This window comes from Rhamphochromis sp. 'chilingali', assembly GCF_963969265.1.
Source record: "Rhamphochromis sp. 'chilingali' genome assembly, chromosome: 6".
Taxonomy (NCBI): domain Eukaryota; kingdom Metazoa; phylum Chordata; class Actinopteri; order Cichliformes; family Cichlidae; genus Rhamphochromis; species Rhamphochromis sp. 'chilingali'.
In genome coordinates, this window is record NC_137933.1 from 39,305,352 (window position 1) to 39,332,030 (window position 26,679).

Genomic DNA, 26,679 nt, shown 5'->3' on the forward strand with positions numbered 1-26,679 from the left:
AGTATTATTTGCAGATGACACAAATATTTTTTGTTCTGGGGGGAATCTAAAGGAGCTGCTGGATACAATTACTTCAGAAATGTGCAAAATTAAAAAATGGTTTAACAGGAACAAACTATCGCTAAATCTAAGTAAAACTAAAATTATCTTATTTGGGAATTCCCTTAGAAATGCACAAGTGCAGATTCATGTAGATGGTGTGGAAATTGAAAGAGTACTTGAACATAAGTTTCTTGGTGTGATTATAGATGATAAATTAAACTGGAAGTCTCATATAAATCATATACATAACAAAATTTCAAGAAGTGTCTCAATCTTGAGTAAAGTAAAACACATTCTGGACCACAAATCACTCCACATTCTCTATTGTTCCCTGATTGCACCGTATTTGAATTACTGTGCAGAGGTTTGGGGCAATACTTACAAATGTTCGCTATCATCAATCTTTATATTACAAAAAAGGGCCATAAGGATAATCCATAAAACTGGTTACAGAGATCATACAAATCCACTATTCTTAAAATCAAAAATTGCCAACAGCAGCTACAGTACGAGGCAAAGAGACTTACACCGGGCATGTTTGAGGCCTTTCATTTCCTTGACCTTAATTTCTCATCTACCAGTTTGAATCTATTCTGTAATATTTTGTTATTTTTGTTATTTTTACATCATTGTTGTGGTTCTTTCTACATGTAGTTGTTTCTGTGACTGAAAAGCGTGCTTCATTGGGCCGAGATGAGGTGACTGGCTTGATCATCGAAGAATATCCCTTTTCTTTGCCTTGAGAAACTCTTGGGTTGCTTTTGCAGTATCTTTTGGCTCATTATACATTTGCACATCGTCAGATCAGTTTGGCAGCATTTGGCCCAATCTAAGCAGAGACTACAGCTCAGTACACTTCAGAAACTATCCAGCTACCATCAGCAGTTACACCATCAGTACAAATTAGTGACATAGTTCACTGGCAGCCATGTTTGACAGATGATGTGGTATGTTTAAAATCATGAGCATTTGCTTATTCCATCATTCTGGTACAACTTCATCTTAGTTTCTTCTTAACAAATGTTTTGTTAGAGCTGAGCAGCACATGTTTTCTGGTCTAATCTGCCTTCCTTCTTGACTGTAACGAGTGGTTTGCACCTTTTTGTGAGCCCTCTGTATTTCCATTCGTGAAGACGTGTCTTAAATTCTAGACTTTGACAATGATATAGTTACGTCTTCGAGCGTGTAATTAACTTGGCTAGATGTTGTAGAGAGTTTTCCTGAGCAAAGCGATCGTCCACTTTTCTTGTTCTGTAGTCTTCCAGACTTAAGATGTTGCTGAGTTGCTCAGTGCGTTCCTTCTTTTTAAGAATGTAATAGATTTTATTTTGACGCTCCTAAAGCTCTTACTCTCGCTTTGATAGGTTTAATTGGTTTTTTCAGCCTAATGACAGCCTCGGTCATTTGCATTGACCTCTCTTTGGGCCTCATATTGACAGTTCTGGTGAACGGTTGCCAAATGCAAGTTCAACATTTAACATCAACTTCAGGTCTTTTGTCATCTTAATTTGTTATGGATTAACAAGAGAACCAACCTCACTTAGCCATAAATCTCCTTTTCAGTCAATTGTGGGGGCCGAGTATAAAAATGTCTGTTTTCCTTAACAGTTGACACAAAATTTGTGTTGAATTCCTTGAATTTAAGCTGAAAGTCTTCAGTCACATCTTGATTATCAACTGTGGAGCTCAACCACAACCAGATCTCACTTTGGCCCAGGTGGACCTTGTCTGTCAAAACTATAATATTAGTGTTTTTCCTAAACATGCTTAGCGATTATGTGGTATATGCAGAGAAAAATGTTATATAGACTAAGGTGGATGTGAAAAGTGATCTAGATTGTTAGAACTCTGTTGTTTTTGACTGCTCCCTAATTGGTGGGGCATCATGCTGTTACCTGGGTACTACACCACGGAGCTTAAGTGGAGCAACGAACAATGATGTGTCAAGGTTTCTTGTTAATTAAGCAAAGTCTGTGAACTCGTTCAGGCTGGCAACTCTGCCAAACACACTAATATTCCTCACTCTTCATGTCATATGTCAAGCACACCCCTCCCACCTTGCATCGCTGCCTGCTGTTTCAACCCCTCCACTACCCCAACACCCACTTGTACCTTCCAGAGGGGATATTTACTCATCATTCCCCCAAATTATATGGACTATATTTGCAGTGAGTGATGAGCTCAGAGCTTTTACAGCAAACTCAAACTGCATCCTCCTGCTCTAATAATTAGTTATCTAAAACACGAGTTGTCTGAGTGAACTGTTATTGCTGATGTGCCACCCAATTTGCTATCAGTGATTCTTTGGCAGAAAAATAATCTCTACCAACACTTCACTTTTACATTGCAGAGCACGATTAAGGCATATTAGCCTGTCAAAACCTTCCTTGATGGCTCTGCCATGTGATCAGGTACAAGACTACAGTTTTTCTAAAAGTTTTGCTGTCTTTATCCGTGCTTTCAGCCTGCTTTAAGCAATCACACTGTATTGAACTGCTCATTTTCTCTAAATATTCATACGCTTCCCACACACTTTCTAAATATCCTGCTATATTCTTGGGTTTAAAGAATTTGAGTGAAAAGGACTTGGGACAGCAGGAGACAGTTTGACAATTTCGACTACACAAAATAACCTTATTAGCACCAAAAGGCTCCAACATGACGCTCTAGTCTGTATGTGTCTGTCTTGCTTGCGGCAACAGTTCAACACTTGAATGACTGCTGCATTCATCCTTTCATACAAATGTCAGCGCCCAGCTATACAGCATCTAATTTTGCATACGGGCACTCACAGCAACAGCAAAATGGAAATCATCCAGACTTGAGCACGAGTAGCAATTGGAGTAAGACAGGAAATGATGTGAAAATGGAGCAATGGTTTTCTGTTTTGACGTGTTGACAGGGAAGCCACTGTCATGGGATGACACCACAATGTCAAGCAGATGTACAAGGGATAAGGTGATGGGAGATTGCTTGAAATTCCATCTGTCTGGGTGAGATAAATCTTCCACACCTTCTGTTCCATAACTGTTAAGATGGGTCAGAATCAGAGGACAAATTTCCCCATGAGGAATATTAAAATATACCTCAAATGAAACCCTGGGTGAATGCGTGGACATCTTAAGAATTTAGAGTTCATTAAACTGCCTTTCTCTTATCAGAAGGTTTTATAATATGACCATTTAATCCAAAGCCCGAGTATGTGACAATAAAAAACAACTAACCCACACTGAATATACTTGAGCTTGAGTTTTTCAAATATAGAATCACTTTCTCAAATTTAGCATAAACCGCCATGTTTTGCTACATTTTGGTTAATAATATTTCGTTTATACTACTTCCCTACATGTTTAGAGGTTTAGCTATGTGGCCTTTCCCCCAAGCCACAAGAAAAAACGATTTTCAGAGTATTTTTGCGGAGCACCAGCTCCTGTGTGCTCCTGCATTGCTTGCCGTTATAAATAGAAACAAACCTTTCACAACCTCCTGCTAGATGAAAGATCTTGCATGTTAGCTGTCACATGCTGCCAGTTCTTGTTTCGAATCCCCAGCAAACAAGTGAACTGAAGGAGAGGGTCTTCATTAGCATAAATCACTCTGTAAACAAGGCCAAAAGCAGGGCGAGAACATTTCAGCAAATCCTTTCAACTACAAACACCGATGACGAAATAAGCTCGTTGGTGCGTCTGTGGTAGAAGAAACATGATGACCCTGTTTAAACTTCAAGTAATTCAGCCTGATGCCGTGCGTAGCCTCAGACTCGACTCTTTAATGGTGGAAGTGAAGAGCTATGTGCAACCAATTAAATACAACACCAGTGTGTGCCTAAGATTTTATCACTGTCTCAACTGTGCCTCCGTGCAGACTTTGAGTTTTGTGATGAAATTAGCAGTCAGTTCGCGCTGTTGACCTCTGTAATGGTTAGATGTTAACAAAATAAGTCACATCTAATTGTTTATCAAGGGTTAAAATGATGTCAGCAGCAGACTCCTCCTGGCACATGCTTGTTGTGTTACCATATTCCACAAGCAAAGGTGCAGCACATCAGAAAGGATAATGAATGTTGCGCTTCAGTGTGTTTTTTATTCACTATGCTGGAGTGATAATTAGGAGCAGGAATTTCCAGCAAAAATACTATACACTTTTAATTCATTGTTGCTATTCTTCAAAAGTCACATCCATCCATCTTCTCTGGCTTACTCGAAGTTGAATTATAGTAGTAAGAAATAATCAGGATATTTCCGATGTCTATTTGACCAGCAGGTCCTCGTGTATGATCCAGAGTGGATTCCAGGTGGGGTGAGATTAATAATCATGGCAACAAGTAGTAGGTGTACACCAGGATCTCCTCCAAGTTGGGTGCATTCGGAAACTCTCCAGGAGAAATGCACAACCTGATCAGATGGCCAGACCACCTCAGCGGACTCTGTTTGATGGGAATGAGCAGTAGCTCTTCTCCAGGCTACTCATCGCAATGACTGGAAAATCAAACCTTTTCCGTCTGCCTCACCTCTCTGCTCACATTAGCTCACATGCATTACTGCTACACTCTTCCTGTCGCTAGTCGACAACATCCCAGAGACTCTAAAACTTTTTCTCTTCGGTCAGCAGCTCTTACCCAACTTAGTGGGAGCAGCCACAGTTTTCCAGTAGCCTCAGAGGTGAAAACTACCATTCTGACTGTTGCACACTTGGCCACAGACTTTCCTGTCGTATGCTAAAGATCATGTTTTGATGAAGCAAAGTGGAATCACGCCCATGAATACTACAAAATAAATACTTTGGTTTTAGTCTTATATAGAGAGCTTAATTCTAACATCTGACAGTGCTCTAGAATAAAATTATAATGATCAGCAAAATAGATTACAGATGATGCATTCTGGGTAGAATATCTGTCTTGCACACTGATGACATACATATGTGCATGCATTTGACCTTTGGACATCACATAAAACAAAACCATAGCAGCTGCTGTTACACATGTTCTCTGCTTTAGAAAAACACAACACAAATATTCAGGTACAGCCATATGAAAACACACAAATCTATGTGCTCTGAACATATGTGACGGCAGACGAACATAAAGCCTCATCACACACGTGTCCTCTAAGCTTTCTTGCTGTGATTTGTGGAAGTTAATTTTACCCTTCAGCTTCATTTAATTAGAAGCAGCGAGTGAAAAGGGCAGGATTTGAGTCTGGCTGGCTCGAGCCAGCATGTAATGTGGCTCACCGCTGGACCCGAGCAGGATGCCTGGCTGGATCCCTGTTAGGCGTAATCCCTGGATTACTCACATGCACACAGACACGCACACACGCTTACACAATTATTAGCTATTCCTCTCACTCTTAGTGTTAATCTAATTCACAAATAATGCTGCAACCACTCACATATGAAGAAACCTGTATTTTTACTGCTCAAACAAATAGCTTTGTCTTGTGGGTCAAAAACAATCAAATTAAGGTTTTAATCAGGTTCATTAAGAATCAAAACATTTTCTGATATTACTTTTTTAATGCCTGGCTGCAGGTATCCAATCTTTGGCCAGGTCCAAACCAAAGCATCACTGAACACTGATTTTTTTATTTGTACTATTATCACACAGCAAGAAAGTTCCTGGTTCAGTAGCAGTTGGATATATTTTCTTTCATGCGTCACTTTTGTAATATTCCAATGAGTTTCCAATCCTTTAAAATACAAACAAATGATCAATGTTGCAGAATTGCATAGATTCAAACATTAAGCATTCACTGTAATCTTTCAAAATCTCTGAAACTCAAGAGAACCTGTCTGGGAGGGTATACTGTAGGTTCCTTGAGTAATCCCGGTTCTCAGAGTAGTACGAGTGAGATGTCATGCTATGGGATATGCCTGTTTATTCCATTTAGCTCATCATCAGTCCTGATTGGCTGGTGAGTGCGATGACCAGAACAGGCAGAACCCCCACTCTTAGGTAGTTACTATGTTACTATGAAGACATTATTCAAGATAAGCACCTCTTCTCACTTTGCCCAGCAAGATTTAGTCAGTTTGATTAGTCAGACATCTCACTCGTGCTGGTCTGAGAACCGGGGTTATGCAAGTAACCTAACATTTTCATTCCTAGCATTGTTTCAGTGTCTTACTAAGAGATATGGAAATGAGACAAAAGAGACAAACAGGTCACAGCTTCTGCAAACTTAATCTTCAGATGAAGTAAAAGGAGGTGTGGAGCATGTTGTCAAGATATTAGGCATGCATGAACCAACCATCTTAGGTGCAGAGACTGGCCTGGGCTTCAGTGACACCACAGCCTGCATAAGTGCCTGAATATCACTGACATGTAGTATGCCAGAGGCGATTTAAAACACATTTCAAAACTGATTATTTGAAGCTTTAGCCATATGAGAGTCTGTCATTGTCATGGTGTATAAGACAAATAATACAGTGAAGCATAAAAGGTTCAGCTTTTCAGATTGCAATCACAATAAAAGGGTTTAAATTATTGCCCACAGATCTGGGTTTGCATTGCGTTATTCACATCAGCTGTAGATGCCAAGAAGTTCACAGCTTCTTTATAGAGCCTATAAACATGATTTCAGTCATGTTTGAAAGCTGAACAACAACAACAAATCTTTAATTCTCACCTGATTTGCAGTCACAAAAAGTCCACCATATTTAACGTTTCATATCACATCTTCTTGCATTTTTTATTTTTTTATTTTTTTGGGCTCCCCTTCACACATATACTGTCAGAAAAAACACGTTTCCTCAAACTATCTCTTATTATTTCTTATTGTCTTCAGATGATTGTATTGTATTGTATTGTATCTTTATTTGTTTCAGACATATAAAACAAAAAAACAATATATACACACTACATATATTTTCATTTACAGATACGAATATATATGTAGATATAAGCACACACATGTATGTGTTCAGATAAACAAAAAATATATAATGAAATAAAACAAAATCGTCTGACATAATGTAACAATGTTTGGTCTGAAAAGGAGTAGGAAGAAGTATGAACATACTTATTAATTCCTACCCCTGCTCAACATCTTATTGATCCCACATAATTCACCTAATTCCCATCATCACATACTCCACACAATACACGAGGAGAACCTATATAAACATGGCTACCGTGATTGATATAATTTGGATATAATTTGATATTTTTATACATACAATGGGTCATCATCTTTATCGGTATCATATTCTTCCAAAATCAGTTTTCGAAGTATTTTCATGAACTTACTAATTCCTGAGCATTGCTGTAGATCTATAGTAAAACTATTCCACAGTTTTACCCCATAAATAGTGACACAAAAGGTTTTAACCTTTGACCGTGCTTTAAGAATCCTTAGATTCAATTTCCCCCTCAATTCATAGTCTCCTTCTCTGTCATAGAACATCCTCTGTATATTTCCTGGTAACATATTGTATCTGGCCTTGTACATAATTTTTGCAGTTTTATATTTTATAAGATCCATAAACTTCAGTATTTTTAATTTCAAAAACATGATGTTAGTATGGTCTCTAAATCCTGCTTTATTAATCATCCTGATTGCTTTTTTTTTAATTTTACATATTGGTTGAAGTGCAGTTTTATATGTGTTTCCCCAAATTTCCACACAGTATTCCAAATATGGCAATATAAGTGAACAATAAAGTACCCGGAGTGATTTGGAAGGCAAAAAATATTTAACTTTACTCAGTACGGAGATGCTTCTTGACAGTTTGGCTTGTATATGCTTTATGTGAGGTTTCCAGCAGATTTTGTTATCTATTATCACACCCAGAAATTTTGTATCCGAAACTTGCTCTATTTCAACATTGTTTACTAATAATTTTGCTCCTGCATCTTTTTTACAATTTCCGAATAACATAAATGTAGTTTTTTCCAAATTTAATGATAGCTTATTTCTATCAAACCATGTTTTCAGTTTAATCATTTCTTGTGTGACAATTTTCAAAAGCTGCTGTAAATTCTCTCCAGCACAAAAAATATTTGTATCATCTGCAAATAGAATAAACTGTAGTATATCTGATGTTCTACATATATCATTGATATAGAGGATAAACAGCTTTGGTCCCAATACTGACCCCTGCGGAACTCCACAAACAATGTCCATACACTCTGATTGATATTCCCCAATTTTCACAAATTGCTGCCTGTCTCTCAAATAACTCTTTACCCATTCTAACACCACTCCTCTAATGCCGTAGTACTCCAGTTTATCAAGTAATATGTCATGATTAATTGTGTCAAAAGCTTTTTTTAGGTCAATGAATACACTAACTATACATTGTCTTTTATCTATATTGTTGGTGATATTTTCGATCAGTTCCATTAATGCCAATGATGTTGATCTATTTGATCTGAAACCATACTGACTATCCATTATTATTTTGTGTTTATCTATAAATTTGTCAAGTCTATTACTAAAGACTTTTTCCAGTATTTTTGAAAATTGAGAAAGTAGAGAGACAGGTCTATAATTTGTGAATTGGTGTCTGTCGCCATTTTTAAACAGTGGTGTTACTTTAGCTGTTTTCATTTGTTTTGGGAATGTACCAGTTTGTAAGGACAAATTGCAAATGTGTGTTAAGGATAACCTTTGACATACTGACATGCAGTAAAATTAAGAGTTATACACGACAATTCGAGCAGTCACGAGGGGTCACTGAAAGGTTCAAGAACAGTTTTGTATTCCACAAGCTGTGAACTGTCTGAATACATATGGGATTCAGGAAGCACTCTCCACAAGCATCATCAATACACCAAATGAGAAAATATCTAATGTTGTTTGTTCCTCCAGTAATGTTCCACACGTCGATTTTCCTCCTGTGTACATTTGTGTTGAAGCGTAGCAGCACTGACTGCTTGATGAGCTGTGTATACCTTTTTATAGTTGTGCTTCGTTAGGCTTGTGCTTTCCCACTCTGGACATATTATGGACTTATAGAACTTTCAGTTGAGTAAATGTGCTTTACATCCAAACCTGGATACATAATTCATGTTCTATGAATAAACATACTTCAATCAAGTGTAAACAACACGTTTCCTGGTATTCTGGAGACTTTTAGACTTGGCAAAGACGACCTTTTGTAACTGTGATGCACATGTAGACTTTCTATTTGGTGTAACAGTGGATCTGTCATAAGGCTGAGGGGAGTGAGCAAGAACTGTTCCATAACTTGGTGATCAAGGCTTAAAACTGAGTGCATGATTAAATGCTGGCTCTAAAGTAACACGTTCTGCATCTGTTTTATGAAAACTGAATGCAAGCCAAAGCGGAAATGCAGGAATTGCTTCTTTGTGAAGTATCAGCCAAATAGATGACAGAGAGAGAACAAGGCAAAGCAGCTGAAGCTGGCAACCCAGAGATGCAGATGATTGTCGCATTTTCAATCACGTTAGAGTACCTGAGCTCTGTAACATCTGATGTGTGATTCTGCTGGTTCAGAAGTGGGAGCAGCAAGACAGTGGATGTCAGGAAATGAAGATAGAAAGGAGAAGAGAATAGAAAGGAAAAGGGGGATTTGGGAAAGGCTGGGGAAATGAGACAGAGTTGGATAAAGGTGAAGGGAATTAGGGGGAAATGGGAACACATGAGAGAGGGAACAGTGGTAAAGAAAAGGAGACTAGAGGATCAAAAATGGGAAAGGAAGTGCAGGGTAGCAAGGAGAGGAAAGAGGAAATGATAAAAGAGCACGATAATGAAAATGGGAGCAAGGACAGAAAAGAAGAAAAGTGAAGGGGGAAGAAATAACACATGCAGATAAGATAAGAGTTAATAAAAGATAGAATGGCTGTAGGATAGTTTTCTGCTCTTGGGGCTTTGAGATATGACCCCAACGCATACACACACACACACACACAAAAAGATTACAGTCCAAGATTGAAGAAAGAACATGCAGATAATCGAGGCACTGGGATTAATAATGAGATCTGGGAAGTGAGGGGGTTGAGTGGAGGAGTGGGATTACGGCTCCCGGCCCAGCGTTAACAAACGCAATTCCCAGCAGACAACGAATGAGCAAAACAAAGCTGCCTTAAGAGGATTGGAGAGCTTCGCAATTGTGTCTAAAACTATGCCTCGGATTGTCTTGTGCTCAGAGAATTAGCGTGACATCACCAAAATGAAAATGCAGGCGTGAATGTTTTCCTGGTACCTCCAGTCTTACACGCCAACAAAACTTTTGAGTATGAATGACTTTTTAAAGCCTAAGGGAAAAAACCAATAAGCAACAAATAAATAAAAAGGTATAAAATCACAGGTAGCTTCTTCCTTCTCTTATTTACTTTTCTTACAAGTGTTTCTTACCAGTGAAGTGTTGCAGAATCCTTATTGGTCCGTGGAGTAAACTGTTCTTCCACAGAACATGACACCATAGGATGTTAGTGCGACCTGCTGTTATAAGCAGTAACCTCAGGGGCTGAAAAACCAAACAAATGTGCCAAAAACTGCATTTCCTCTGATGGCATTTTGAAGCTGGCTCTATAAGTAGAGAAGTCTCCTTAGACTGCCGTGTAAAAGTGGCCAACGTTACAGCAGAAATGAAAATGTTTTCTGCTCGGCACTAAAAATAAACAAATGTTTGGCTTCTGAAGTCTACGCTGCCTTGATTGACAGGTGTCTCTGATTGGCCTTGTATCCACTAAACTGAGTCACAAGACGTGACTTCTGCACTGGGCTTGTGGTTTTATGAACCACCTGCATTGTATAATTGTAGCACTTCGAATTGTCCACGCTAGCATTTCCTGATAACGTAGAACTTCACCCCGTCATCACCTGATTCCAAATTCCATATACCCTGGAAGTTGGATCATTTATCAGTGAGTGATGGCAAACCAGAGTTGACCACATTCCAGTTGTAAAAGTCAGAAAAATTCTTGTTCAGACTCAAACCCGTACAGACGTGTTTGAAGGTAGCATTTCGTTAGCTTGATAGCATAATTGCCTAAGTCATTTTTGGCCAATGACATAGGCAGACGGACAGGATGATGCAGCAGTGGTAGGGGAGTAAAGTTAGGCAAAAATCTCAATTTGACCAAAAAATGACTTAGGCACTTATGCTATGAAGCTAACGATTTTCAAATAAGAATGTCAAACTATGTTTTTCAGTAAGTGTACAGAATGTTCTCTTGATAAATCATACAAAGCTACTCTAGTGATAAATATGTAGGTAGAAAGCACATAATCGGACCCCATTAAAATGGCAAAATTGGGCATTCTTTGGTGAAGATGTGCACTTTTAGAGTGGAGAAAGCCATTGCATTGCTTTAATGTGGCATTTAATGTTCGATAGCTAGAACTGTAAGGGAGATACATTCAGGCTTCATACTTGGACTATAATAAAATGCATATGTATTTGCACTTATAAACAGTGCTGCAGCACAGTCACAGATAGAGCATGATTTTTGTTCAGTGTATTTAACAAGTCACAAAAAAGCTACATTTGTAGTACATCTTACAACTTCTGTTGTAAGTTTATGCGTGCTGCTGGTACGCGATTGCCCCGACTTTCCAAGTGGGGGAGTTTAGCTGAAAGATTTTGACTGTGAACTCAGAATTTCTGACTTCCGGCTCAAAATACAGCACAGCATTGACATTGTAATTTGGTTTGGTTTGATCAAAATGCATATAGAACCCATGGTCATACCCATCTTTTCTATAGCATGTGGCTTTAAAGTGGAAGTTGAAGTGTTTTTGTGAAGAGTAGATGTGTGCTAGTGCTGTCACCTTTAGGTGGATCAGAGCTTGTCACCTGATTTGAAATCAAGCTTTACACAGATGTGTTTGAACAGCTGGCATTTCCAATTAAGAATGGCAAATTGTGTTTTCAGTAGGTTTTCAGTCTGTTTTCAAAATCTTTCTCGAGATGAATCATTCAAAGCTATTATAGTGATAAATACAGTGGAAAGAGCATAATCGGTCTCCCTTAACATTACAAAATTGGGCACTAGCTTCAGTGAAGACATGTTCTGTCAGAGTGCCCTTCGAGTTGAAAAAGCTATTACATCACCTTAAAAAGGCATTTTATGTTTCATAGCTATGATGGTTCTGATTCTGCGCCGCTTATAGTGAATTCAAGCATCCTTTTCTCAAACTGTGAAGAAAACCAGGGCCCGGATGAATAAAACTCTGCATACAACTGACACTATTTACCCACAAAGGCTCAAATGTGCATGCACCTTTTTGCATTTGCATTTCACACAAACATACACGTGTGCAGGAAAAGGTGTATGAATAGCATTTGTGCATCTGGCTCTTGGTGATTCATGGAGATTTCTTGTACTTTAAAGTTGGCCAATGTTCAAGTCAGCACTACCCGTCTTGCGGCAGAGTGTAACATCTTGTCGTATATTACATTAGCATTCGTCTAAAGTGTTTGTTTGCCTGCTTGTGTTCCTGCATCTGAAGGCAGTGAAGTGACACATGCCTCCTGTATTTGTACAGGTGTCATTTATTGTATGTGGGCTGCTTGATTTCTGAGTCTGCATTTGTTTGTTTGCGTGCACATGCATTCACGTGTCCTCTTTCAATTCTGGAGAAGAGCAGAGGCAGAAAAATGAGCAAGAGAACGAAGGAACATTTGGATGAGAAATGAGCTGTCTGCGGAACACTAAGGAGATGTGTGAATGCAAACACATAATGGTGGAAATACACATCCTGTGTGGGCTTGTAGGATCCACCAGGCTCAGACTCAGAATATCTTGAGAGGCAGCTGAAGTGTGAATAACATAAACCAATGAAAAACTCACTTATTAGGAGGAAGAGAATTCCCCTGGAGAAAGGCATTGTTGTTCTGTTTGTGTGTGTGCGCGCGTCTGTGTGCGCAAATTTGGAAGGCAAGCTGGGTGTACAATTTTTATATTTCTTAATTGCTGGCAACATGTGGATTGAAAGAAGGGAATTTTTATTTTGCTGAAAAATCCATGACTTTCCCGTGAGATTTATTTCCAGCTACTAAACATGAAAAGATGAAAGCTTTTTTAAAAAAAAAATCAGATAAATAAGAGAAATTGATTCAGGAATGTGTCGAGTTTAGATGGTAAAATACACACTCTGAAAAGGCGAGGGAAACAGATGGCTGCGATAATATAGTCCCATTGTTGTTTGGGTGTATGTTTTTTTTTTACATTTCACTGGTGATTACAGAGAGTAATCACTCAACAGAGTTGGACATGTTTTTATGTCAGAGGAAAAATTCCTGATTATTTCGTACTCATTTTATGTATTTATAGGATTGTTCATGTAGACAAAGAAGTGGCATTGTAATTTACAGGCTAAAGTGCTCCCAGAGAGAGAAGGTGAGAGTAGAGCTGGGCGATATATCGAGTTTTTAAAAAATATCGATATATTTTTATACGAGATATAAGATCTGACAATATCTTTTATATCGATATAGTCTATGTTACGTTATAACTATACTTGTGGAGCCGCAAGTTTGCCTCTCTTTCGTCCACTTTTGTCTTTACGCAACTTTACTCGGCCTCGCCTCTCCTTCACTGAACACAACTCCCCCTCCTCCCCCATCGCTTCACCTGCAGGAAGCGACAAGATGAACACGGCAAATCTCTGTTAACGAGTTACTGCGCATCGACCCGTGCGTGGGGCTGGACGCCGTCAACGTGTTAGCTAGCTAACCACGCTAACGAGCTAACCACGCTAACGCCATGCAGCCCAGAGGCGCTGCGCGGCCTAAAATCCTTGCATTTTCTCAAAAATTGACAGCGCACCTTATGTATGAATTTTGGTTGTGCTTGATGGCCGTGAACCGATTTTATGTGGAACACGGCGCTCAGCAATCTGTCAAAAATGTTTTATTACGACTTTGGTAAGCTACGGTGCTGCACCGCTTGATAGTTTGTCGGCGCATTACGGCTACCGAGGAGCCTTCGCGGAGTGATACGTACTGTGCTTCAACGTAATATTACCCTACTGTGTATAAGGACCATAAATGGCACCTGTTCAGAGACGTGGTTACGAAGAGGATTTCAAACTCAATGCTGTCAGTCACAGAGTAGAAGTTGGGAACAGAGCAGCTGTGAAATCTGTCTTTGTTATTGTGCTCAGCGTCTTTTAGTTTACATTTTGACTGCACAATTGTGAGCTTTTTGTTATGCACAAAAACAACATTGTTTTCTTTTATTTATGGAGCATTATTATTTAATAAATGCTCATAATTTATTTTTGAGTAAATTTTATGTACATCTGCTCTATGTTAATAAAAGTGCCTGTGTGACATCTGGGACACAGCTTTGACTAAGAACTCTCATTTTGTTCTTACTTTATGGCTTTTAAAAAAAAAAATCGAGATGTATATCTTATATCGCCGTCCAGGTAAAAAATATTGAGATATGAATTTTGGGTCATATCGCCCAGCCCTAGGTGAGAGGTGACATTTTGACAGGAAGCAGTGGTACAAATGAGTACTTGAATATGTGGAAACACAGAGAGAGGAGTTTGGTAGTGATGTTGTGATTCTCCCTGTGGTTTTGCCACTAATGAGAACATCTGCATCAGTGAAACATACGAAATGAGAGAGCGAGATAGCCGAAGGGGAGCTTAGTCTGAGAGGGGAAAACAACTAGACTTGGAGACACGGAGAGCAGACGTGGTGCAAAAATACTTGAAAGAGCTAAATATGGCAAAAGGTTCAAAAAGGGGTTGAGAAAGATCAGGGTAGTGTTTTAACTGAATTTTCACAAAGCGGTGAAAAAATCGGAGCCATCTCTTTATTGCATTCACTAACTCGTGTCATTTCGCCTCTTGATTTCCTCTTTGTCCCAAGGTGCCAGTGCCCAGCTCAGTTCGAGGGGCCTGAATGCCAGCAGAACAAGCACAGTTTCCATGGCAACGGCTATGCCTGGTTTCCTCCCATGATGCCCTGTTTCGAGAGCCATGTGTCGCTGGAGTTCATCACGGACGTGGCTGATGGCCTGGTGTTGTACAGCGGCCCCTTAGCGCAGCTGCAAGCCTGGGACCACGAGGACTTCATGGCTATAGGTAGGAAATGTGTTTATTTCGTGTTCTGTGTTTTCATTACTGGGGTCCAGTAAAGGAAAAATATTGATGCCTGAGATGACTATATTAGTGATCTCATTCGCTGACATCATACATAGCTAAGAGTAGAAAAAACTGCTGGGAACTCACTAAGAGCAGCTGAAACCTGGAGGGATTATTCGTACAAGTGCTGGCCTCATTATTTGACCATATTTAACATGAATATCACAAACAATACAGAAAAAATAATATGTCCTGCCACATTCTGAGATGAGGAAGACATTACTTTTGCCTTTTATCATTACTTTATCATTTCTGGAGCAGCAGATAAATCCTGCAGATTGAGCTTCAGAACAAAGAGCGACTGTTTTATTCTTCCGCATTCTCCCCATCTTATGAACTGTGGTATTAAAAGTGCATAAATCATATATACTTCTCACCTTTTAGCATTATTTCAGACTCCCAAGGTTGCATTTCAGCAATTCTTGAAATAATGATGGCACTTTCAGCTTTGCAGTAATAAAAACTGTTTTGCTTAAGGGGGGCTTAAAAGTTAAGGTAATAGACATTTTTAGATGAGGTAAATAATGGAGGGATTTAGTGTGGGAGGATTAAGAAGAGGAGGTATCGTTTTTGTGTAGCTTTACTCTAAACAAACAAAACAGAATCCAGACTATGACTGTGAAACCCAAATGGAGGTGCTTTTTCCCCAGGTGGTACGTCTGTGGTTGCCAGCGGTACGTGAGAAATGTGAACTAATTAAAAAGAAATAGAAATAGAAACACCTAAGTGCATTTATTTTTTTATTTTTCCTTATGTAAATCATTGATATACTATCCTAAGAACAAAATACCTCTTGGGTAAACAGCGTGGTGCGGGAAAAAACTAGAGACAAGCATCAGCATGTTCTCGTCTAGATGCTGTGTTGAGTTGAATATTTCAACTTGTGTGGTTGAATTTTACTGTTCATCAAGGCAAGTTGGATATGCACTCATCATTAGGTATGGCAGGAATGCTCAGTGCAAGTAAACAAGCATCTCCAATTTCTGGTTTAATTCCCTGTGTATTAACTTGCAGTGCACTCAGGATTAGACAGTGACAGTCATGCATACACAATCCTGCTGTTCACTGCAGTGATGTATAGCATGAATATTGGTAAGAAACTTTTGAAAATAAGTGTAAATTGAGCTTTATCAAGGTTTCATCTGTAGCTCTTAAGGGAAAATTGTGTCCCTTTGTTTTGTTGCAGTGGCAATATTCTTAAACTTTGAAGACAATAAATCTTCTTGAATAGAGGGCAGTAGGCAGGGATTATAGACAGATGGAAACAAAGAACAAATATCTTGTACATGTTGGTATATTTAGTGTTTTAATCTGAGAGACTAACACCTCCTTGTCTCTCTTGCTACTCCTTTCGCCTCGTATTGCTCCTCTCTCTTGGGAGAGATGCTGCTGTTCCATCACTGCTAAAGTAATATGTGTGGGAGGTGAAGTCCGCCTGGAGAGCCGGATGAGTTGTGTGTCTGTGTATATGTGTGTGTGTCGAGTGTGTATTTGATGAGCAGGTTTGCAGTGTAAATCCTGAATTATTTCTTTAGCCTTTGTTGGTGTCAGAGGATCTGTGTGTGTTTGAAAGCCAGCCAGTTTGTGGGTCCTAAAGACTTAGGATTAGGTTAGTTGAGTTGTTAGTGGACTTGGTGCACAGTGTGTAATTAGAGTCAGGCTGTACATATTTAGAGCTCTAATTAACTTGGGTCAAGGTTGACCTACTGCATGTAACAAATCCATGGGCAAGATTAGACTGTGCTGAAGCTTAATATTCCTGCATCACAGTATGTACCAAACTGCGTTATGGTAAAGAGCGTTCTTTACGGGGGGTTATTTACAGTATTTGTATATGCACTGATGATCAAGATGGCGCCGCGGATGGCAGCCTCGGTACTGCGCTCTCTCGCACTTTTCTTGCTTCTGTTTATTTTCTGCGCTTTTGGTCACTCAGACCACATCACTTTCTCCAGAGATCAACTGCTAAACATCAGGCAGTCGTCTCACTATAGTTCTTATCCATTTTTCACAAACCTGGAAAAGTTTTCATTTTAGTTGGAGTTGGAGCTCACAGCTCTCTGTGGCTCCTGGAGAAGACGTAGACGGGGGAGTCGCGCTGGTGAAACTACGTCGGCGAGGATTCGGCACGGCACTCCCCTCCATTCACCTCGCGAATCTCCGCTCTCTTCCAAACAAAGTCGACTAATTACTGCTAACAAGGACTTTGCACGCTCTGCTGCCCTCTGCTTCACTGAAACCTGGCTCAGTGAGCGAGTCCCAGACGCTGTCTTAAATCTGCCGGGCTTCCAACTCCACCGGGCGGACCGCGAAACTGAGCTCTCAGGGAAAACAAAGGGTGGTGGAGTCTGCTTCTACATTAATGAAGGTTGGTGTACTGATGTCACAGTGTTACAGAAACACTGCAGCCCACACTTGGAAAGTTTTTTCATCAATTGTAAACCGTTTTATTCACCGCGGGAGTTTTCTTCCTTCATGCTGGTCGGTGTTTACATCCCTCCTCAGGCCAACCCGAATAACGCACTGTGCGAGCTGGCTGACCAGATTACCACCCTGGAAAGGAATTCCCGGCTCTCAGCCAACGACCCAGCGTCAGTGTGGAGGGGCCTGCAGTAAATCACCAGCTACAGACGCCCCCCACCCACTGTTGAAGCAAACAAAGACCTGGCCAACGAGTTAAACACTTTCTACTGCAGGTTTGAGACGGACAGACTCCCACGCCTCACCCTCCCCTCCCCAGAGACATTGCTTCAGACATTGACCCCCAACACACCTCCCATCTCTCCCCCCTTCACCCTCCTATTTCAGAAACAGAAGCCCAGGAAAGCCCCTGACCAGATGGTGTCTCACTCTCCTGCCTCAAAACCTGTGCTGAACAGCTGGCTCCCATCTTTACTCGCATCTTCAACAGATCCCTGGAGCTGTGTGAAGTTCCCTCCTGCTTCAAACACTCCACCATCATGCCTATTCCCAAGAAACCCACCATCACAGGACTGAATGACTACAGACCTGTCGCCTTGACGTCTGTGGTTATGAAATCCTTCGAACGACTGGTGTTAGCCTATCTGAAGGACATTACAGGCCACCAGCTGGACCCTCTGCAGTTTGCCTACCTCGCCAAACAGGTCGGTGGATGATGCAGTTAACATCAGGCTGCATTACATCCTGCAACACCTCGACAGCCCGGAAACTTATGCCAGGGTCCTGTTTGTGGACTTTAGTTCGGCTTTTAACACCATTGTGCCTGAACTTCTCTCCTCCAAACTCTCCCAGCTCAGCGTGTCACCTGCTACCTGTCAGTGGATCACCAGCTTCCTGACAGACAGAAAGCAACAAGTGAGGCTGGGGAAGATCACCTCTGAAACCCGGTCCCTCCGTATTGGTGCCCCTCAAGGATGTGTCCTCTCACCACTACTGTTCTCCCTCTACACTAACGACTGCACCTCCAAGAACTCGGCTGTCAAACTCCTAAAGTTTGCAGATGACACCACTGTCATTGGCCTCATTCAGGATGGTAATGAGTCTGGTGCAGTCAGCACAATCTGGAGCTGAACACTCTTAAGACTGTAGAGATGACAGTGGACTTCAGGAGACATCCCTCAACTCTGCTCCCCCTCATCATATCAGACAGCCATGTGTCGACTGTAAGGTTCTTCAAGTTCCTGGGTACAACCATCTCCCAGGACCTGAAGTGGGAGACCAACATCAACTCCATCCTCAAAAAGACCCAGCAGAGGATGTACTTCCTGAGACAACTGGGGAAGTACAGTCTTCCACAGGAGCTGCTGGTCCAGTTCTACACTGCGGTCATTGAGTCTGTCCTGTGCTCCTCCATCACAGTCTGGTATGGAGCAGCCACTAAACAGGACAGGAGCAGACTGCAGCGGACTGTACGGGCAGCAGAAAGGATCATCGGCGCCCCCCTGCCCTCCATCCAGGATCTGTACCTCTCAAGAACCAGGAAACGGGCAGGGAAAATCATCACAGATCCCTCACACCCTGCACACAGACTTTTTGATCTGCTGCCCTCTGGCAGACGGTACAGAAGCCTGCAGACCAGGACCACCCGACACAGGAACAGTTTCTTTCCCCTCGCCATCTCCCTCCTAAACAGTTGACCTGTCACACTGCTCCCACTGCCAGACTGCAGCTGCACCTTATGTACATTTTGTAGTATTCATTCCACTTCTTTTCTGTATTTTATGTATATAAGTTTAGATTGGTTATTTATAGTTGGTTTACACAGCTTTGTGTATGTTTGTGTAATGTATATATAGACACGTGTGTGTGTGTGATTTACATTGCTGTGCTTGAGAGCCTCCATCTACCGGAACCAAATTCCCTGTATGTGTCTGCACATATACTTGGCCAATAAACACGATTCTGATTCTGATTCTGATTCTGATGCGAGCTAGATATGTGATCATTTTGCCTGTAATCTCCACGCTGGATTTTGAATTGATACTAATAATAATGTCAGTGTTACCATTAAAAGGATAAATCCAAGTTCAATAGAATGCGGGTCTCACCTTCATGAGTTTGGGCATCATTTCTTTTGGTTTTTGTTTGAAAGAAGTTGCTGATACTGTTGTTTTTTTTGGGTGGGGGGTTAGTTAGTGAAAGTTGTACTCAGACGCTGACGGACATTTAAATCATGTATAACTGGCGAGTGTAGAGTAGCAGAGGTCTTGTGTCTGGCAGATTTCTGAGGGTGTTTTCACACATGTAGTACATTTACTCTGGTCCGATTCAGTTGAGGAGTAGCTTAACTCGTAGCTTTTTGCCACGCTTTGGTTTATTTTCCAAGTGGAGAATATTGCATCATAAACCATGTGAGAATGTTGCGTCTGCTCACTGGCCCCATGTGTCTGGGGCAGAAGCAACAAAAGTAAATACAGGAAGAACGTGCTGTGTTCTGCACTATTGGAGAACACAGAGAATTTATGTTAGTCGCTAGCTTGTACAGACCTTTGCACATCTATAGGACCTTACCGCATTGAGAATACAAAGCATATATGGCTAAGGGACATTTTTTTTAGCTCACACCTGTAATGTACACCAGGTTGTTTTTCTGTGGACCAGAGTTGGATCACATTCACACCATAAACGCACCGCGCTGGAGTTCATCCAAAGGGTGTGGTTGTTTTTGTCCGCACCCGACTGCAGTTATTGTGTTCACACCTGTACAAATGAACCACTTCAAGTGGAAAAACAAACCAGAGTTCGATTTAAACGCACTAAACTCTGCGGGTGTGAAAAAACACCCTGAGGTATTCGAGAGCTAGACAGCCAGGAGGTAGTGGAACCGAGGAATATTTTGTCAAAGCTAGTTGTTGGACTGGCCTTGGTCATTTTCAAATTTTTAAAATACCACCCAACCACAGTTCACGTAGTATGTACCTGTACCTGTCGCTTCATATTATGTAGAGAGCTTGCAGCAAATTCTCCTTGGCAGCTTCATTATTTGCTCTGAGAACAGACTTCTCCATCTGCAAACTTTCCATTTAGATTCATGCACCATGTAAGGGAAATGTAACATTGTAGAAGTCAAGATAATATTTTGAGGGCTACAAAACAGGTTTGCAACCACGATACAGGATCCTTCAACCACCACTAAGTTAAACCGCTGTTGATGCACATATCCAAACAGATTTGTACTGTCATTCATCAAATTTCCCAAACCGAGTGAAAGTCATTAAAGCTTTTCAAGTCTGGGCTGTATTTCTGAAGGAGGTGGCCTTGTTCGTCTACTCGTAGCTTGCATATTTCAGTTGTGGTTGCTCTACGCAGCTGAACCAAGTAATGGGTGATGTTTTTCTAGTTTAAAGCAAAGGTTCTCAAAACCTTTGACAGTTTTCTACCAAACTTTGTCTTCCACAATGTCTGACACTTTACTGCAGATCTGACATTCACTCTTTTACACAACTGCTAGAAACCTCCTGTTAAGGTAAGGAGAGCGAATACTGACACTATACATTGATTGATAGCAACTGATGATTGGCATTCAGTGGGCTGTTTACATTCCAAATGTGATGCCCAGTGATGGCTAATATAAGCCACTGTATTTCTATTTCTATACGCATCCTTTCCAACCTTTTGTTTTCTCCCACTCTGACCCCAATTTTTTTATCAATCACTTACAATACAATAACATCCAGGTTTAATTTTAATGAAATCCTCAAATGAAGAGCAACAACAAGCTGTTCTGTGTTTTCCATGTAAAAATCCCATTCAGCTCCATGTTCTTGCAGCACTGGCTCTGTGGCTCACCAGTGGAACCCCCTTATCACTTTGAAAACCTGTTTGAAACAGTCCTTGATGTTTATATCAGCACATTTATTCTAAAAAGGGGCCTTCAATTAACATTTAACATTTTGTCTTTCAGACAAGTTTGGGAGTTTACAGCCATTTTCAGATAGTAGTGGATGATTTTCCAGATAAACACAATTTATCCTTTTAGCTTTTGCAAAATAAACATTCATAAAACGACCACTTCCTGAACTATTATCGATAATACTTAATAATCCACCCACACCGAAAACACAATGAACACATTTACCAGCTGCAGTCGGGGGAAAAACCTCAATAAAATCTGATGTAATGATCATTGAATTGGCATTGCAGGATTTTTAATAAAAAGGATCACCATATATAGTAATAGCCAGCCTTTCATACACAAACTGTGTACAGATGTTTTTTCTTCAGCATCACCTACATATCAGACAGAAATGAAGGAAGTGAGAATAATGTCCAAAAATACATGTCTATATACCATGAAATTATTATTTCGATGACTTCACTGTCCTTGTGTAAATTAACTGCACTCAAAATAGGAAATCTAACGTCCAAAAGTAAAGGAAGTGCATAATAAAGCTTGCATTGAAATATAATAAACAATGAGCAGCCATGAGCACATTAACATAAAGCACAAAGCTGATGAGAAGAAAGGGACAAAAAAAGCACCATTTTAAGGTGACACAAACTCGCTGACTGCACTATGAACCTGATTTCTCAAAACAAAAAAAAATTGTTTTGTTCAAATATAATTGAAAGAACAGCTTCGAGCATCCGCTTCTCCCGCGGATGCTCAAAGCGCTAAACTGGATTGATGCTTAATTACGAGAGGAATCAGACAAAATGGGATGATTCACTCCCAAATCGGATGCGCTGTGGACTGAATGCTGAAGGTCTCATTCTGACATGAATCCATTATGAGTTCAAGAGCTGCTCAGAAAATTACATCGTAAGGTTGGAGGGATTCACGCCAACTAATGCAGGACTGAAAATGTAGTTTGAAAAGAGAATTACAATAATAAGAAAAGAATTGGAAGAAAGAGGGGAAATGTGCATTTGAAGGATCAAAGCGAGGACAATATGAAATGTCAGGTGGATTCAAAGGAGAGTGCTGCATAGCCTCGTTTTTCTACTCATGACTTTGTATTGCGCTAATATAAAGCCAGGATTTTCATTTTGAATGTATTGCTTTTGTATGTGTGAAACAGGCTTGTTATTAAGCCTTGTTAGGGCTGCTGTCCATCGCGGTTGATCAAATTTGCCAGTGCTTCACAGAGACACACACGCAAGCTTCCACTTCAGCTTTTTATTGAGATGCTGGTTTGCTGTTCCAAAGCCACCCACTCATCCGCCCTTTATCCCGCCGGAGGGCAGCTGTAGCAAGCCAGCCCTGCTGTGTAGGCCAGAGAAGGTGTAAGGCACTCACACACATAAATGCACACTGGGAACATCGCCGTGTACTACATCCAATCTTTGGCCACTCAGGGAGAAGAGATTACATGGTTATAACACAGAGTTGGTGGAGTTAGTGTGTGTACGTGTGCAGGGCTGAATAATACCCATACCTAAGCTGACCTCTTCTGTTCTAGCTAAGACCAGAACATTGGATGTTCCATTAAATCCATTTACCTTTGCTCGCATGTGAGCTTTAAATGTACATAAAGGCATTTTAAGCTTAGGACGACCATGTTGAATAGCAGCTCAGGGTCAGTTTGTTCTACGCTAAGCTCCGGTTGCACGTTTTCATGCGTGGAGCTCATCCAGATTTCCAGCACAAAAGAGCAGCAGTCACAGAACAATATTTAGTTTTGCTTAACAATGCTTTACAGATACCGTATTCAGGAATAACCTTTTCAAATAATTAGTCAAGAGGTGCTTCTCGTGCCACGAACAAACACCAGCTGTGTGGCGCTGCTTTTGCGTGAAAACAATTTCTGGTTATTTTAGGACCTGCTTCGGGGATGCTAGTTAATCAGTTATTTAGATTGCAGTGCATGTTAGAGCGTGCTGTAAAAACAACATAACGAGATGCAAACATAAAGCCGGTCCCTACGGTAAACTTTATTTGCACACTGTTGAGTTGAACTGCTGAGCTGAATTTAATTTCTAAGCATTAAAACTATACCATTAGCAAATAAACAGCACAGGGCAGACACAGAAGACTTGCATCAGTATATCAAACACATAAATGGTTGTCACTTTGTATTTATCTATCCATATACTTCTGGTTCATGGGGTGCTGGAGCCTATCCCAGATGCCAGCGAGAGGCAGGTGCACCTTGTCACATAGAGACAGGCAACCCTCACATTCACACCTGTCTCCAGCTAACTGAACCCCATGTATGTTTTTTGGACTGTGGAGGAAGCTCGGGTACCCGGAGAGAGCCCACACATATGCAGGGTTGTAATGCGAACTCTACAATAAATGCCTCAGGCTGGATTCAAACCCAGGACCTTCTCACTGTGATGCGATAACATGCCGCTTTCTCCATGAAAGCCTGACTGGGAAGCTGAAAAAACAAAACACAAATCTATGTCCCAGCTGTGAAAGAAAAAAAAAGATTTGGGTGAGCAAAAATTGATATGAATCGTTTTCTGTGTGTGTATTTATAGGCTGGCTTCCTATTATTTCCATTTGACATTACAGATTTGACAAGTGTGGCACTGTCCTCGCTGCCCCTCCACCTGTCTGACTGACATTTACTTTGACATTGTCTGTACCGCTTGTCACCGCTTCACAGCGTGACCCCACGGTTATCCAATCTCTAATATACTTATTTACCTCAATGCACCTCTGTTACACACGGCTACAATGGTTGCGTCAAAGGCAGATTTATGTGCCCTATTTTAATCAAGCACAACAAGTGCAAAGCAGTAGGTTCTCGGCACGACTGTGTGAGCATCTCTAAGCACACCTGCTATTTTGGTTCCCGTATGTGCAGCAGCTCAAAGCTCGTAGTGCTGAAAGAGTTGTGCCAATCACAGTGATGCATGGCAGCAACAGCTCAACAAATAAAGAAACAGCCTTTCCAGGAAATCATATTTTGAAATGTGCTTATTTGCTTTCTTGCATAAGGACTGGAAGCTACTCTCCAGAGAGAGACTGAACTATTTCTCGATGGGTTCACCGAGTGAGTTTTGGAGTCGCCGCTAGATTGACAGGCAAGTGAGAGGAACCAGGAAATCACTGCACCTGCCAAGATATTGTCCCACGCAAAACCCCAAGAAAACTACAATTACAGTCTCGACATTACAGGTGACACGAGTGGTATCAATCATCTGGCTCAAAACACAAAAAGAGTATTTTCCGAAATGTCAAACCATCCGTTTAATGACCCACGTTGCGTTTCTATATGTTGCTTGAAAGTCCATAAAATTGAATGTAATGTGCCTTCGAGTCTGGCAGCTTGACAGTTTTATTAGCGCTGCACATATAGCGGCTCTCTTAGCATCAGGATCCGGCGTGATCAGCAGTGCCGCAGTTTGACCTCGGCTGTTATTAGGAGATTGTTTGTTGCGGTAATGATTTGTGCCCAGTGAGATCAACAGTAAATGACAAACATGACTGCAAGCGTCAGACCTGCTCTGAGGTGCTCAGACAATCACACAAGACTGCTCTCCCACTCACAGACACACAAAGTGTTCCAGCCAGGGGGCTGCGCTTGTCCAATCGATAGACAAATTAACAACACAAATTAAATGTGTGCAATTACAATGCCCTTGCGGAATGAGCAAAGTTGGCCGGCAGGGAGTCAGATAAGGCTTGCCGAGAGTTTGTGTTTATTTCAACTTTTCTCTTGAACCAAGAGGAGCATATTGTCTCGACTTAATATGGATGTGTATTTGTTGATATTGTGCTGCTATCCCAAAGGAGGTCTGCGTGATGAATTAAAGCCATAAATACAAAAGAAAATGGATTGAGCGAACAGCAGCACACATAAATACACAGATTCGCTTTGGCATTACCTTCAATTTCCACAGCTATGTAGCAGCACCCCCCAGCCTAGCTCTACTGTGGCTTTCAAATGGGAACTGCTGCTGGATGTGGAGATCCAATATGCGTCGGCTGTGGGGCTAGCTAGCTAGCTGACAGATCGTTTATACAAGACGTTCTGTGCTATATTCTCGCTGTTTCGCCTGCTGATTTGTACACAGACTGACTTCTGTGGGAACTTGTGTACATGCGACTGCGTTTGTGTGTTTGTGTGTGTGCGCGCCTTTTAGGAGGAGGGTTATGTGTGTAGCGGTGTGATTTGTAATGCTTTTTATGCAGTCCATATGCTCTCGCTGTGACTCCTGTGTATCCTCGGGCCGTCAGACGAGGAGGACATTTTTCATATTTAAGAGCCCCCCCCTCCACCTCTGTGGGAGTTCAAACCCGACTTGCACACAAAGCATACACTTTCTCGCCCTCTTAGTCTTTCTTTCTCTCACTCTCTTTGCCTCTTGTCGCTCTCAGAGTAGGAGGTAATGAATTACGTATGAGTAGCAGAAACGAAGCACGGTTATGTGGATGAGCCCTTTAAGAGCAAAGTCTTGTCTTAACCCCTGGTACACCCAGAGAATTTAAAAAGAGCGCTGGTCCCTGTGAAGATGTTCACATCTGGCCTGCCAGCCCGCTGCACTTCCTGCTAACCTCTCAATCCTTTTCTTCTTTTCCTAACCGGCTCTGTTTGTTTGTCTCTGTGTTACTCTTTCACTCAGTGGGCTTCTGTTTGCCAGAGCACCAAAGGAGAAGTTCAACAGTAGTTCTTATGCTACAGTTATGTTGGGAACAATAAAGATTTTTATTACTATGTTATTTTATCAGTGACAGATAAAATAGTAATAACTGCATATCCAGTGACTCTTTACTTAATAAGCAGAAGACAGCTGAGGGATGGCGTGTCTTCTTCACCTTGGTAGGTATATTCCTGGAGACGAAAGTAATCACACAGTGTGGTGTCTCACATCATTCAAGTGACCCGTGGTCTAATTTTTTCAGTGTAGCAGCCGGGACATTTGTGACCTCATAGATGATATCATACTCTTCCGTCAGCTCGCAACAATATCACCAGTTCCTACAATGTAGTTTATAAATAAACCAATAAAAATGCTTTAACCTCCTAAGACCCGAACTCATTCACGGCATGCATTTTTAATTTCTCTTTGATATTTGGGCATATTGGGACCTGATGAATGTAAAAACTACGGAGCCCCGCAGGGGACATGGGAGAAAAAAAAATTAAGACGGACTTTTGCGAGATCTCGCAAAACTAACTCGGGATCTCGCAAA

General features: G+C 41.0%; 1 protein-coding gene across 1 annotated transcript in view; it reads left to right on the forward strand.

Moving 5' to 3' along the window:
- The window catches only part of LOC308397943 (neural-cadherin-like), a 348,547-nt gene that overhangs the window by 233,387 nt on the left and 88,481 nt on the right, over positions 1–26,679 (forward strand). Inside the window, exon 27 of the mRNA XM_080884232.1 lies at positions 14,836–15,050. Coding sequence (XP_080740358.1) covers positions 14,836–15,050 — 215 coding nt within the window. The remainder of the gene's footprint in view (positions 1–14,835; positions 15,051–26,679) is intronic.